Consider the following 17,061-nt stretch of genomic DNA (forward strand, 5'->3'; position numbering starts at 1 on the left):
CTCGGAAAAAAACGAAAAAAGTTAGGCAAAATCTCACAAGAAGCGACAGAGCAATTAGACGAAAAGAAGCAGAAATTACAAGCATTAGCCAAACGACTCAGAAGATACAAAAAAAGTGAAAATAGAAGGAAACAAAACCAAATATTCAACACAAACCAAAAGAAATTTTACCAGACAATAGATAACACACACATTAAAATAAACAATCCACCAAACAAAACAGACACATACAAGATGATACCACAAATGCCTAAAGTGATAATTTTGCAACATGAAGTCACCCAAGCAATTAATTCTACTCACAATTGGAAAGCCCCTGGAAATGATAAAATAGCAAATTTCTGGTTAAAGTAGTTCACCTCAACACATTCACATCTAACTAAATTATTTAACAGTTACATTGCAGACCCATACACATTCCCTGATACACTTACACATGGAATAACATATCTGAAACCTAAAGATCAAGCAGACACAGCGAACCCAGCTAAATATCGCCCCATAACATGCCTACCAACAATATACAAAATATTAACTTCAGTCATTACACAGAAATTGACACATACAACACAGAACAAAATTATAAATGAAGAACAAAAAGGCTGTTGCAAAGGAGCACGAGGATGTAAAGAGCAACTGATAATAGATGCAGAGGTGACATATCAAGCTAAAACTAAACAAAGGTCGCTACACTACGCATACATCGATTACCAAAAAGCTTTTGATAGTGTACCCCACTCATGGTTACTACAAATATTGGAAATATATAAAGTAGATCCTAAATTGATACAGTTCCTAAACATAGTAATGAAAAACTGGAAAACCACACTTAATATCCAAACAAATTCAAATAATATCACATCACAGCCAATACAGATTAAGCGTGTAATATACCAAGGAGATTCATTAAGTCCTTTCTGGTTCTGCCTTGCTCTGAACCCACTATCCAACATGCTAAATAATACAAATTATGGTTACAATATTACTGGAACATACCCACACAAAATCACACATTTGCTATACATGGATGATCTAAAACTACTGGCAGCAACAAATCAACAACTCAACCAATTACTAAAGATAACAGAAGTATTTAGCAATGATATAAATATGGCTTTTGGAACAGACAAATGTAAGAAAAATAGCATAGTCAAGGGAAAACACACTAAACAAGAAGATTACATATTGGATAACCACAGCGACTGCATAGAAGCGATGGAAAAAACAGATGCCTATAAATATCTAGGATACAGACAAAAAATAGGAATAGATGATAGAAAAATATAGACAAAGACTAACAAAAATACTGAAAACAGAATTGACAGCAAGAAACAAGACAAAAGCTATAAATACCTATGCTATACCAATATTGACCTACTCATTTGGAGTACTGAAATGGAGTAACACAGACCTAGAAGCACTCAATACACTTACACGATCACAATGCCACAAATATAGAATACATCACATACATTCAGCAACAGAAAGATTCACATTAAGCAGAAAGGAAGGAGGAAGGGGATTTATCGACATAAAAAACCTACATTATGGACAGGTAGACAATTTAAGAAAATTCTTTCTAGAACGAGCAGAAACTAGCAAAATACACAAAGCAATCACCCACATAAATACATCGGCTACACCACTACAATTTCGTAACCACCTCTACAACCCTTTAGATCACATAACATCAACAGATATGAAGAAAGTAAATTGGAAAAAGAAAACACTACATGGCAAGCACCCGTATCATCTAACACAGCCACACATCGATCAAGACGCATCCAACACATGGCTAAGAAGAGGCAATATATACAGTGAGACAGAAGGATTCATGATTGCAATACAGGATCAAACAATAAACACCAGATATTACAGCAAGCATATTATTAAAGATCCCAATACCACAACAGTTAAATGCAGACTTTGCAAACGACAAATAGAAACAGTAGATGTACAATACTAGCAAATACAGAATACCCCAGAAGACATGACAATGTACCAAAAATAATACATCAACAACTTGCCATACAACATAAACTAATAAAACGACATGTTCCCACATACAGGAATGCACCACAAAATGTACTGGAGAATGATGAATAAAAATTATACTGGAACATAACCATTATAACAGATAAAACAACAGCACATAACAAACCTGACATCATACTCACCAATAAAAAGACGAAATTAACACAACTAATCGAAATATCCACACCCAATACAACAAATATACAGAAGAAATCAGGAGAAAAAATTGAAAAATACATCCAACTGGCTGAGGAAGTCAAGGACATGTGGCATCAGGATAAAGTTGACATTATACCAATAATACTATCAACTATAGGAGTCATACCACATACTATCCACCAGTACATCAACGCAATACAGCTACATCCAAACTTATATATACAACTACAGAAATGTGTAATTATTGATTCATGTTCAGTTACCCGAAAGTTCCTAAATGCAGTGTAACATATACCGTACAGTTAAAAGGAAGTCACGCTTGATCAAGGTCTGCGTCACTTTCCATTTTTGACCAGACATAACGTCTGAGAAAAGAAAGAATATTAATAATAAAGGCGCCTCCCCAGGTGGCAAATAGGAGAAAGCGTCCCAGATATGGATGGTACTGAGGAAATCGCCGTTGAACCCAAAATCCAGACACGTCTCAGTGAAAAATCACCGGTACTCTGGTCACCGTGTGTTAGCTCAATGAACTTGGCTGAAAATATTTGGTTTCAAAGGCTTCGACACAAGCAAAAATGAACTGTGCAAGTAAATTCAATTTGCAGAGAATATCGGAGATCTCTGGTAAACTTCCCTGCAAGCAGAAAACATTCATTGGAACGCTAAATATCAATACACTGATTCAAGCAGGAAAACATAATCTCACATAAGAATTCGACCGACAAAAAATTCTCAGCCTTGCTCTTCAAGAAACATGATTAACTGATAATGAAATTTTGCATTACGGAAACTATCACATCATAAAGAGGAAAACACAGCAAAAGATAACAAAAGGCTCACAAACCTTCGGCATGGTATTTCTCATACACAGATCCGTCATCAACTCCGTCAAAGAAATCACACCCATTAACAATCGACTTATCACTATGCGCATCCAGAGCGCCAATAAAAAAATATATATTCTTCAATGGGCATGCACTCACCAACATCGAAAACAAGAAAAACCCCTAAAATGTCGAAAAATCTGGAACACACTCGAAGAAACCATGAGCAAAATTCACCAAGAAGAACGTGAAAATGCTAATGCGAGACTTCAACGCTCAATTGGCGACAGCAAAAACCTATAGAAAAATCGTCGATAAAAATTCTACACATCGAAACACTAAAACCAACAGAATACGTCTGATTGACATTTGTCAACAGTTCAAACTCAAAATGTCTACCCACTTTAGGAAAAAATCAGCTCCGAGGTAACAGGCTTGCCTACCAGTTGCAAGCTGCTTTCGTTCGCGTTTAGACACTTGCTGAAAGCCATATTTTTCATTCTTTTGTACCAGAGTTTCAAGCAGAGAGAGAAACTCAATAAGACAACCGTAAGACAACGCTCCCCCAAATTTTCACTAAACCAGTGTAGTTTGAAGAGCATTTTCGTCTAGAAATGAACTGCCTTGACGGTTGATCGATCAAGAGCAGGAAAGGTAAAATTTCACGAGTATACAATCAGAGGGACGAGTGCCTGAGAGATGACTTCCCTATCAATCTCCTGGATAGGTTTGTTCCTAAAAATGGTTCAAATGGCTCTGACTATGGGACTTAACTTCTGAGGTCATCAGTCCCCAAGAACTTAGAACAACTTAAGCCTAACTAACCTAAGGACATCACACACATCAATGCCCGAGACAGGATTCGAACCGGGGACCGTAGCGGTCGCGCGGTTCCAGACTGTAGCGCCAAGAACCACTCGGCCACCCCAGCCGGTTTGTTCCTAAGATCAACAGAGTGCGTTATCATGCATTAACACACGTGATTTAGTTTTGTCGGTCGATTTTCTTACACTACGACTGAAAGGTGTCCATTGTTGGCAACAAATTCCAGCTGTGATGGACACACCCTTGGGGAAGAATTCGGAGTGCAAAATGCACTTTTGGAGCTACCAGATGGAAAGTATTATGTTCACACTACTCTTTTCTCGAGTTTACGTCTTTTGGGGGGCTCAGCCTTTCATTTCTTGTTAGGAAGTTAACGATAAAGGCTTCATAACTCGTTACCAGTAACAGTATTGCATAGGAATGCTCAATGAGCGACGTGATGTTCAAGCAAAACTGCACTAATAGTTACTTCGTTGATTTTAGTTGTTTCGAATTAGAGCGTGCAGGATTCCTACACCAAACTTCTGAAGATTGCCTGTTGAATGCAAATGTCGTATGGTGGTTATATGGTAATTCATCACTTTATCAGTAGTCAAGACTTTCTTAATGTGGAAAATCAATCATGCTAGAAAGACCTTTGTTGAAACAAGAATAACTTTTTCTGGCGTATATTTCCCAAAAGCACTCGCTCCTCATACAGTTCAAATCTTTCGAGCTGCCTCTTCTGCATTCACCCTTCTGTTATACCAAAAGTAAGTATTGTGTTGCAGATGTTACACCTCTTTCCACTTGCGACCTAATTTTACAATGCTTAACTGTAGTTCATGATTTTGAAGTGTGCAAAATCCAATGCTTAACTGCAAGATGACAACTAGAACTTCAAATTCGAAAATGACGGTTGATACATACAGCGACAGCGTGGCGCCACGTTCAACTGGGCGGCGGCCGATTTCAGGCGGCGGGTGGCGTCTGGCCGGTGACCGGTTGTTGATGCATCACGAGGAAACGCTCGAGCATAAGTTGCACTGATAGCGACGCAACCACGAGCTGTCGGGCGTAATTGTTTCTGAAAGTATTTGTTATTACAAGTGGGTAGAATGTGATGCGAATTATCTTCAATGTTCAATCAGATATAACTTTAGACGAGGGCCGAAATGTATTTAAAAAAAAAGACAGTTGGACACGAACACGCGATTTCAGGTTAAGAATGCATAATTGCGACTAGCCCACAGGCTAACACAACGGCAGAGTATCTCCTAAATACACAACACTTCCTCCTGAAACTTCCGCATCTTTTAGCGTTGCCATATTGTACAGATGGCCGGACGTAGCTTTGTCAGAGGCGGTCGGTTTTATTGGTCACCTTAAGTGAACGACTCGGTTAGTCGATGTGGCGGCCGGCTGGCGATCAGTTTTATTGTCTAAGACTGTACTTTCTAATAATCGATGATACTCCCAAAATCGTTAAACGATGCAAACTTTTAACAGTTGGGATTTCGTACTACTATTTGCGATGTGTACCCAATACTTCATGGTATTTCTGCACCGATTCGAATTGCACATCCAAGCCGAATACATATATGGGAGGCTGACGGTAGCTGTTGTCTGAGTTACAAACACGAGGCTACCTCCCAATTGTTCCATAAGGACTGCAGCTTCGTGGTATAGCTCCACTACCTGAAGTGTACTACTGAAAAGCTTAGAGTTGGCATACGAACATGAAAATGGCAGATACTGAGATACGTGACAGCGGAACAGAATAGCATCTACAATCGCTTAATAAAGGAAACGCATCTGGGCCAGAAGTGAAACCTGTAAGATTCTACACAGACGATGCGAAAGAACGTGCTTTCCAGTACAAGCAGCATTTCATCGTAAGTCGCTGGAGCAACGAACGGTACGTAGCAATTGTAAAAAAGCGATAGTCATTCCCGTTTTCAAGAAGGGTCCTAAGACAGATTGAAATAATTACAGGAAGGAAGGAAGGAAGGAAGGAAGGAAGGAAGGAAGATTGTGTTTAACGTCCCTCATTAGAGACTGACCACAAGCTCGGATTGTCTCAAGGACGGGGATGGAAATCGGCAGTGCCCTTTCGAGGGAACTATCCCGGCATTTGCTTGGAGCGATTTAGGGAAATCACAGAAAACCAAAATCTGGATGGCCGGACGTGGGTTTTGAATAGTCGTCCTCCCGAATGAGTGTCCAGTGTGCTAACAATTGCACCACCTCGCTCGGTACATAGTTATAGGACTCTACCACTGATGTCAATTTGTTATAGAATTATGAAACATGGTTTATGCTCTCGTATTATGACGTTTTGAAGAACGAAAATCGCCATAAAACTCAACATGAATTTCGCAAAGAGATTTGTGAAACTCTGCTCGCTCTGTCGTTCCATGAGATCCATAGTGCTCAGGTTTATGCCTTGTTTCTAGACTTCAGGAAGGCATTTGACACCGTCCCGAACTGTCATCCAGAGAAAAAAATAAGAGCTAATCGAGTATCCCGAGTATCGTACCAGATTTACTACTGCGTTCAAGGCTTCCTTGCAAAGAGAACACCACGTTGCTCTTAATTTAACAAAATAGATGTAAAGTAATTTCAGCAGAACGCTAAGAGTGTATGAAAGAACCATTGCTTTTAATGATATATTAGATGAGACAGCAGAAAATGGCAGAAGCTCCACAACATTGTTTGCAGGTGATAGTTTCCTACAAGAAAGTAGTAATGCAAGAAGGCAGTAGCTATTTGCAAAAGAACTTGGAGGATTGATGAATAGTGCAGAGAAATGCAGTTCACCCAGAACGTAAATAAATGCAAGATACTGCTCACACATCGCAGAAATAAACTAGCGTGGAAATACCCCACTGATGACAAATTTTTAGAAGTCGTATCAACCGTAAAATATCTAAGAGTAAACGTCCAGAGCGACCTTACGTGAAAGAACCACGTAAAATAGATGTCGGACAGATTCATTGGAAGGGTCTCAAGGCGACATCTACGAAATAAGTAGCTTAAAAAACATTACGTCAATTGACTCTTCAGTACAGCTCCTCACTCTGGAACACCTACCAGGTAGGACTAATAGTAGAGAGCGGAGAGTTTAGTCACAGAATATTTCACTTAGCGCAAAAGCGTTTCAGAGATGAACAAACTACACTACCAGGCGCTGCAAGAGGGACATCGTGAACCACTGCGTGGTACGAGAATAGACTCGCGGCCCTTCTTTTCCTGTCGTAACAGGAGCTTAATAGGAGTCTCTTTATTTGGCACGTTTTTGCCTTGGTAATTGACTATACTTTGGACCAATTCTCCCTTTTGGCCCCCACACCCGCCCCTTCTGGCCTTCTTGTTCCCAACGACGACGGAATTTTCGTGGAAGACAATGGCCCATGTCACCAGGCCACAACTGTTGGCGGCTGATTTGAAAAGCGTTCTGGGCAGTTCTATCGAATGATTTGGCCATTCATGAGACATTTTTTGGGACATAATCGAGAAATCCGTTCGTGCACAAAATCCTACGCCGGCAATACTTTCGCAATTACGGACGGCTACAAAGGCAGCATGGCTTTTATTTCTGAGGGATTTCCAACGACGTGCTTTGTCCATGCCACGTCTCGCCACTGTTCTACACTGGCCAAAAGGTGGTCCGTCATGTTAAGAGGTATGTCATGACTTCTGTCAACTCAGTGTATGAAGCACCGCACTTCTGAGAAAACGTAGCTAAGTTCATCCAGTAAGATAATGCGGAAAGAAGTAAGAACTACCATCACACTCATGTCTGGTTCCATCCTACACGCTGAGGCTGAATCGCTATCGTTGTCATGTACTGCATTAGGGTTTTCGTACGCACAGACGTGAACGCTACGATAACTGAAGATCCCATCACTTGTAAAGCAGCCTTATCAGTGCCAACAACTGACAATGCACGAACACAGCACACTGCCGCGACGTGCGTCGACAAAGATCTTCTGCTAAGGATGTTTTCGGGATTTAAGCATTTCACCCACTGAAAGTGATGAGTTCACAGGAGATTGTGATGCTGAATGTTACAGGTGAGGTAACTCCTTGCCTTCGATCAGTCAGTATATTAGCTTTTGTCCAAAATATGAACGCGTTCTAGCTCGCAGCTCCATAGGTCTTGGGGTCTGCCAATGTTACAAACCCTTCTTTCCAATGTGCCTTTCTCTCAAAAGCACTGTGTAAATGTATTTACACATGGTAACTGCCTCTTGAGATACCTTTAAGTATGAAGCTGAAGTGCTGCCGCAGCATTTCCATCCGCAAGGCCGTATATGTAGTGCATGTCACTTATCTCTCTCACCAAATAAATCTTTTGTGACGTGATGGATGTTACTAACATACGCAAAACAACAAAAGACAAGCTAAAAAGAAATGACGAGATCACCTGTAACGAAGAATGTAATTAAAAATGTAAGTCTGAGGTGCATTACATAACGGGGAATTCCTCTCGGGATTCGGACATTTTCGGCCCATTTTCATATGGGCTTCTTGTAATGGGTTGGTGACAGGAACAGTCATTCACTTACGGACACAATTTACACACACCATGTGTATATGTTGTCATATATTAAATTGATATTATTAATGTAAGTAATACGCAACTCTAAAAATGGAATACAATACATACAGGGTTTCCGAAATTCCCCTTACAAACTTCCAAGATTTGTAGACTGGAGCGAGAACATAATAATTTGAATAGGAACCCATGTTCGGAAACGTACCGTTTCTTTTCACGGCAGCTTCAGTTTACATGTGTAAGGCGTCCACGTCTGCTGAGGGAAAGTCTGAGTTGCTTCTCCTGGTATGCAATAGAGTAGACAGGATGATGTGGACTACCAGTTGAGTCGCATGCAAAGTATAATTTAAGAGACCCCTGTAGAGACAGAGGAAGATCTGCTCTCATGAGTTCTGGTCGCTGCACTAGAAACTGAAGATATGGCATGTGGGATGGCGAGGGTGTACCACAACAGGTTTCCTAAGTAAACTATCTTTAACAAAGTTTGTGGCCGCCATATCGAGCCGCTGTTATGCATCAGTACTGTCCTGTGCGTACAGTACGCTGAGTTCTTTTTTGTTTTAGAATAATATAAAAACGTAATGTTAAAGTGTCAATACAAACAATTGGGATTATAAATGGATGTTCAGCTATATTTCCTTTCCAATTGTACTGCGTCACTCCTAATTAAATTCCTCGAGGAGAAGTGGACACGTTAAACATCTGAACAGAAACTGTCAGAATGTTATGTACTTACTCCCCTCTAAAAGTCTTAGAAGCTTGTAACAGGAATCCCAGATCACCTTGTATATCATGAAGTTTTCCGTGCTTTTTGAGTTACACATTGATAGCATTCATAGAATCAGTACAAAGATAGATTTTTAAGTAGATAACTATAGTCCAGTTGTGTGTTCGAAAATGGAATAACGAACATCTCAAGTATGGGAAATTTAGAACATTGTCAAATAATAATTCACAATTTAAGTCTCTAGCTGCTCTATTAAAACATACTGCGGGTAAAAGAACGTTGCTACGGTGGAGAGCCGTCAACCTAAACGAAAAAGTAGTGATCCATGCTACTGAAACAGATGCCACAACCATAGAAGATAGCAGAACAGTATAAAAATGGCTCTGAGCACTATGAGACTTAACTACTTAAACCTAACTAACCTAAGGACATCACACACATCAATGCCCGAGGCAGGATTCGAACCTGTGACTGTAGCGGTCATGCGGTTCCAAACTGACGCGCTTAGAACCACACGGCCACACCGGCCGGCGCAGAACAGTATACTATAGATCTGTGTAACCGATATAAATGATGCGTAATTTTCAATAATCGTCACTCGCACGCACTCCACAGACTTCTTTCGTTTCTGGGTTATGTCAAGTACTCAACTGTGCGCGACATGGTATCCCGTTATTTCTGGTGTCATTTGTGAACTGCGGCAATTCTGATAAGAATACGAACTTTTTTCAGGAATTGTTTCGGCGTATTTCAGAGCAGTTCGCTTCCATGTTGCGACGCAAGGCTTTCTTGCATTGGTACATAGGCGAAGGCATGGATGAGATGGAATTTGCAGAGGCAGCCTCCAACATCGACGACTTGATCAGCGAGTACCAGCAGTACCAGGTTAGTAGCGGATGTTTGGTGAATCTAAAAAAGAAATGAGGCGATGTAGCAGATTTTGATAACCTTAAATAAAGTTACCCTGCCACCTACATGCTACCTGGTTACTCCTGCCTTAAATGCCACTTAAGTCGAAACGAAGAAGCCTTTTGGCAGTTTTAATGTTCACAGAAAATAGGCTTACCTTATTTAGTGCTACGCCTTTTCCATTAAGCGTAATAAATATGGTAGATGCGCCATCACTACATAACTGAATGAATGAATGAATGAATGAATGAATGAATGAATGAATGAATGAATGAATGAATGAATGAATGAATGGACTGGTCCGTGTACTGACCATGTAGCTACTTGTCTCCAGTTTGTTGTAATAATAATGTAAGCAGCTCGTGGTCTTGGAGTAACGTTCTCGTTTCCGGCGCACGGGGTCCCAGGTTCGATTCCCGGCGGGGTCAGGGATTTTCTCTGCCTCGTGATCACTGGGTGTTGTGTGTTCATCATCATTGACTCGCAAGGCGCCGAAGTGGTGTCAACGAAAAAGACCTTGCAATACGGCGGCCGAACTCTCCCGCCTCCCGACGAATAATGCCATACGATCATTTCATTTTTAGTAATAATTATTATGAACCAGTTGTACAAAATACTAAACAGAATTAGTATCTCGAACTACGAAACTATACTCCGATGTTGCAAATGTAGCCCTATTCTTGCAACCAGTGGTTTCACTATAGCTAAAACGAGTTAGTTGTCTGAACAGCAAGTGTTGAAGTCTTATAAGGTATCTTCAACATTTGGTATGTGTCGGTTAGCATTATTGCAAGAAAATAGTAATTCACGTGGTATTTTCCTTCACTCTCATCGTCATTTTTGCAAATACGGTTATTCGTGAGCAACAAATTACTATAAATACTTGTATGTGTCCTCGAAAAACTGCACGATGTCACAAAATAATGTACACTTTTTGGAACTGAAGCCCTTCAGTGTAAATCGGACAGAACTGTAAAGTTTTCCGTGTTGTATAGGTTAAGATGTAAATTAGCGGTATATATTCAAAACTAAAACCATGCTGAAATAAGACTACGGTTAAGATTACTGCTGCTAAGACAGTGACATAACTAATGTATTTTTTATAATGGAATAGCATCGAAAGCTTGCTGGATTTGACCTCTTAGATCAGTGTTTGTATTCTTGCGGTATACATTGTTTCCTTGTTAGTACCCAAAAGGTTGAACATAAAAGGATTAAATGTGGTGATAGAACGAGTACCCTACAACACTTCCACTTTGCCCTATCCATCTCGGAGCGACTTGGTGACTCAAATTTCCTGTTGCAAAAATAAACTTAATTTTCAAACATTTCGTTAAGTCCTGTACTTCTCAGATGCAACATTTCTTGTTAAGTCACCTACTTCGACTGGGCGGTGTCTTGTATCAGTCATCCATCTACTTAGATCATGGTTCGGCCTGAAGGTCTTTATTTCTTGGTTTCGGTGCAGAAATTTGTCAACCTACGTAGATAGGCTTGTTCATGCCCATTCACTTCACTCTGTGTTGATACGTGCTAGTTCAATCGACGAAAAGCTCCATTAAAATAACACCGACCAGGTAGCATGACTCAAACTTAGTGGCAGTATCTGTATATTTTTAGAAAAGACCTGGCGTTCGGAATTCTAACTAATTGCATTAAACGTTAAACGTTCAATTAATGAGCCTTTAATGTGTCTGAAAAATCATCTTAGTGGCTATCAAATCCATATTCACTGCCTAAACTATTATCATTGCAAGCTTGTTACTGTTTTACTAAGTGTCTTCACACGCAAAACAGCCACCCGAATAAATTGTGTGTTCTAAACAACCAGTGACCCACAACTATCCGCGAGTTAAAGTAGTTCAGTCTTCTTCTTTTAAAGAAGTGCTCGCCGTAATGCTCCATGAATGTTCATGACACACCATGTGGAGTTCTAAAACGACCAGCAATTTCTCACGCAAATAACTTCCAAAGTAATTCAATAAAGAATTCTCAAACATTTCACTAAACATTTTTAAATTTGTACTCGATTCATATTTATGGCAAAACATCTGAACGAATACATGATTCTAATCTTAGCCGAAATTTGTGTGGTACCGGTCCACACGTTCCGTTCACTAAGACGGCTGATGTTCGACAACTCGATACACAGGACTGCAGCACAGTGCGTTTCGCAAAGTGCGTAGAATACTTAAATCTCTTGTGCTGATTGTCTGTCCAGATAATCAGAAAAGCTCCTGCCTTCAAATGCTGGCGATAATCAATAACTCGTCCAACAGGATTATGAAAGAATTTATGAAACGAAATTCAAATAAAATGAACTCCGAATTATCGCCAGCAATTAAACTTTTTCTTTCGTTTTGGCTGTTTTTATACAAAAGAAAGCACAGTGGACACGAGTCTCATGCCTCGTGACTGCACAAGATTTTTTCCAAGCATACTTTTCCATAGTTTTCAGTAAAATAAAACATTCACACTTCACGTATGTCCTCTATACGCTCACTCTAACCACAACATAATTAAATAATATTGAAACGACTGTTTCTACTTCAAGCAACTATTAAAGAAATTTTATGTACTAATCTTCAATAAAGAATTCTCAAACATTTCACTAAAAATCTAATCTTACAATCCATAGCTCTGTTTCGTGGCGAAAGAAAAGTTATTTTCAGATTAAATATATCTCCGAAAGTATTGAAGATTATGATCTGAGGTGATGAAAGTACAGTCGTGGTAGCGACAGGATTACAGTATGTAGAGTACGAAAATACGAGTTTCCCCCGGCAACAGAACCAGACACTGTTAAAAATCGCGTACTTCACTGCAAGGAATAACAACTCGGGATAATGTGCTACGTTAGACTGTGACAGGCTCGTCAAAGAAGCGGGGCCTGATAAACCGTCCGGACGGAAAACACCAGAATATTCGTGGTAGGCTAACGTGCCTAGCTTCAGTTACGTATGGATTTTCTTTAGCCCAGTGCACGCAGCTTTCACAATTAATTGTTCCGTAAAATTTAAAGGTTACGTCATCCGGCAAAATACTTAGGTCCTCGAAACATTTAACTTCACAAATTTTGATGAACAACTAACGAAATTAATTTCCCGTTTTGGCATCAGCTACATTCAGAATGTGTCGGAATGTAAGCCTGCTAATCTCGATCCATTGTCCTTCGTTGTCAGTGTGACCGAGATTTTCTTCCGCTACATGCCTTCACGCAATCTACCGTTCCCTAGACTTCAACCATGCCTCGGATTCTTGTAACTCTTAACTGCAAAGATCAAAGGTGGTACTGCCCAAGTAAAATTCTTAAACGTCGTTTGTTTTCTAGAAACACTTCAGCACCCACTTCATACCTGCAAACGATAATGTCACGTCTATTTAGAGTCCTGCAAGGAATGGAAGCGTTGTTAAGTTTTGCACTTCATTCTGATTCAGTGCCCACAAACATACGAGGGTTATTCCAAAAGTAAGGTACGGTTATAAAAAAAATCAAAACTAAAATGTTTTTTCAAAACAATTGTTTTATTTACATTCCTTACATCTTTATCTATTTTTCTACATAACTTCCATACTTATTTAAACATTTGTCACATCGTTCAACAAGCTTTTGAATGCCCATGTTATAGAAATCGGCCGCCTGTGACGATAACCAGTCCTTAACTGCTTCTTTCACTTCATCATCTGTGTCGAAGCGCTTGCCGCCGAGAAACTCCTTTAAGTAACGGAACAGGTGGAAATCACTTGGCGCCAGGTCCGGACTGTAAGGAGGATGGTCCATCTGTTCCCATCCAAATTTCTTGATCAGAGCTTGCGTTTCATTTGCAGTGTGGGGTCTGGCATTGTCATACAACAACAAGATTCCAGACGACAAAAGACCACGTCGCTTATTCTGGATTGCACGTCGAAGTTTAGTCAGGGAAGCGCAGTAGGCGGCTTTATTAATCGTTGTTCCTCTCTCCATAAAGTCGACTAACAATACTCCACGTCTATCCCAGAACACAGTCGCCATAACCTTACGTGTTGAGATTGTCTGCTTTGCCTAGACCTTGACTGGCGATGACGTGTGACGCCATTGCATTGACTGACGTTTAGACTCTGAAGTGATGTGAGAAACCCATGTCTCATCCCCTGTGACAACATTGTCTAAAAGACTGTCACCTTCCTTATGATATCGCTCCAAAAAATCAAGAGCAAAAGCCATTCTTTTCATTCGTTGGGGCTCAGTAAGCAGCCTGGGAACCCAGCGGGCACACAATTTGTGAAACTTCAAATGTTCAGACACAATTCTGTACAAAGTTGTTCTACTCACATTCGGAAAATGCATGTCTACGTCTGTAATAGTGAATCGGCGATCTTCACGAATTTTTTTGTCAACCGCATTGACCAAATCGTCTGAAATCACTGATGGTCGGCCACACCGTGGTTCATCGTGCACATTATCCCGTCCTTCATTAAAAGCTCGCACCCACTTGCGCACTTTACTGTCGCTCATTATGTTAGGACCGTACACTTCAGTAATCTGCCGATGGATTTCCGCCGCTGAATTGTTTCTTGCAGACAAAAACCGTATCACTGCCCTTACTTCACAATCGGCGGGCTGATCAATTGTCTTAAACATTGTAAAGTGACACTGTGAACTACACTCAGCAACAGTAACAAAGCGAATGGCGGCGTTTGACGCGCAAGGCTTGCCGGGAGTCGGCGCGCATGCGTGTTTTGTCATTGGCGCCAAATTTCAATAGTTACGGCGAATCGGACCTTACTTTTGGAATAACCCTCGTATTTCCCTTTTTAATCAACATTTTTGGAACAGTGATCAAAAATTCTTAAAATTTTTCTTTCAAAAATTCAGGCTTGATCACACCACTTAAGAGTTTCAAGAACATAGGTGACTGGTTTCGGTCATATCACATGATCATCATCAGACCTGTAATTTAATTTAGAAAGTAATAGAAACCTTACTAGATTGACAAAATATGACAAAATGCTTATAAAGATAAAATACAATAAGACTTGTTATACCCAAGGCAACCTTCGAAGATGGTAGGTGGAGCACTCTTCTCAGCTGCTGTGATGTCAACTGGTGCCAGCAAGTGACGGGCATTCGCTTAAATACGAAGATGCTCCGCCTACCTCTTCTCCCTCTACCTCACGTCAACCAGTGCAAAACGGGTTCACATAATCGTCAAAACGTAAAAAAAAAAGTACAATAATAACATAAAAGTAGTTATCTATAAAATATATCTTTACAACCATGGAACTACTTAGATATTGTATAAAATGTCAATTAAAAGCTTTAAAAATAACTGTACAGACTATGAATGAATGCTTAGTGTGCCCTCTATGGGCTAAGGTTGTACTACCACAATGGTTTCAAAGTCAACGATGTTGTGAAGATCTTTGGCATTGTGGCATTATATCGATATGAGTTGTGACTTGACTGCAAGTATACACCTATGCTAGATTCAGTCTGTCTTATATTAACATTATTTGGCACTGGAGATACATGTAATAATGAAATGATCAGCTGGCGAGTGGTATGATATTACATTTTTTTAAATGTCATAAAACTGGTTTATTAAAAATGGAGTTATATTTCGTAATATTTCTAGCTGGAAGTTTAAGATTGTGATATAAATATTCATGTACTGTTCGGAGGTACATTTCTGCCATGGATAGAACTGGGTCCTATGATTTTCTGAACAAAACAGTACATACGTGTTCATAGAATTTCGTCAAAGAGATCATAAAAATGTTTCTCACGAAAATCCAGCTGTTCATTGAGAAGCACTGACGGTTCATCTCTCTAATGGGTATATATATCTCGATCTCCTCCAAACTATCTAATAATAAGCCTTTATTAGCGCAATGAAGGACTTGCAAATTCTGTTGTACCGTCCCTTCAGCATGCTTATTAAAAGTTATATGATGGCCGAAGACTGATTTTGTTCGTGCGGTGCTATTCTGATGGTCATGTGATATGACCGAAACCGGTCACCTATGTTCTTGAAACATAAGTGGTGTGATCAAGACTGTATTTTTGAACGAAAAATTTTAGATATTTCCCTGCTTGTAAAAAATAAATTCAGTTCCACAGAGTTCATTTTGCGACAAGCAGGAGTAGTTGGGTTGAACTGAACTTGAAATGCGAACATTTTACGTTAGGATTTACCGTGACTTATTGACAGTAAATGAAACATAAAGTTTACTGTAACCAGTCAACGGTGACTGGTAACAGTAAACTTGTTGTTTCATTTAATGAACTGAACTTGCTGTGACAGCCTACTAAGATGTGCGTTTCGTCTGCAGGAGGCGACTGCAGAAGACGACGACGACCAGGGCGATGACCAGGACGACGAAGTAGAAGAGGCTGCCGAGGATAAGGTGGCGGATGTCTCCGCGTACAGCCTGGACGACACACGGGTTGTGGGCTAGCCATACCATATTTACGTTTAATAAAATCAAAATATGGATTGATAGCGGATGTTGCAGTCACAGATATAGTTATGAGCGCAGAACTAAGTATTGCATGCATCAATAAACATGTTTGAAGGGACGTATTTTTGTTTGATCTGCCGTAACGATTGGTCCCCTGAAATATGTTCTATGTAATTGGTAAATTAGTTTATTTACGAGAAGAAATGAAGAAGATGCAAAATTTAGATTTAATCAAAGTTTTTTTCCATTGAATAGTTGTATTTGGTCTTCTGTTACAGTAATCTGGTTAGTCTTTGTTCTAAATTTCATATCGAAAATCACAACTGCGAAGTTACACACAAAGAGCGAGAAAACTGTGGCTTGTGTGGTCAGTAAGAAATACAAGAACATAATTTATTTATCTCTTAATGAAAACATTTTTCCACCTGTAATACAGTATTTCAATCGTTAAAGGCACAAATAGCGCTTCTCCACTTTTTTACACTGAGTCATTTAAATTTTCGTATTTGTGGAGACAACACATACAGTTTTATGTAGGAAGAACGTATCTATCACATACTTCTGGCCTACAGGCGAGGTTTAAAATTTCAGTATAATTG

General features: G+C 39.8%; 1 protein-coding gene across 1 annotated transcript in view; it reads left to right on the plus strand.

The window, feature by feature from the left end:
* Positions 1-16,459, plus strand: part of LOC126471193 (tubulin beta chain-like) — a 99,663-nt gene extending 83,204 nt beyond the window's left edge. The window contains exons 8-9 of the mRNA XM_050099305.1: positions 9,845-9,997; positions 16,334-16,459. Coding sequence (XP_049955262.1) covers positions 9,845-9,997; positions 16,334-16,459 — 279 coding nt within the window. The remainder of the gene's footprint in view (positions 1-9,844; positions 9,998-16,333) is intronic.
* The last annotated feature ends 602 nt before the right edge of the window (positions 16,460-17,061 follow it).

This window comes from Schistocerca serialis, chromosome 3 (genome assembly GCF_023864345.2).
Source record: "Schistocerca serialis cubense isolate TAMUIC-IGC-003099 chromosome 3, iqSchSeri2.2, whole genome shotgun sequence".
Classification (NCBI taxonomy): Eukaryota; Metazoa; Arthropoda; class Insecta; order Orthoptera; family Acrididae; genus Schistocerca; species Schistocerca serialis.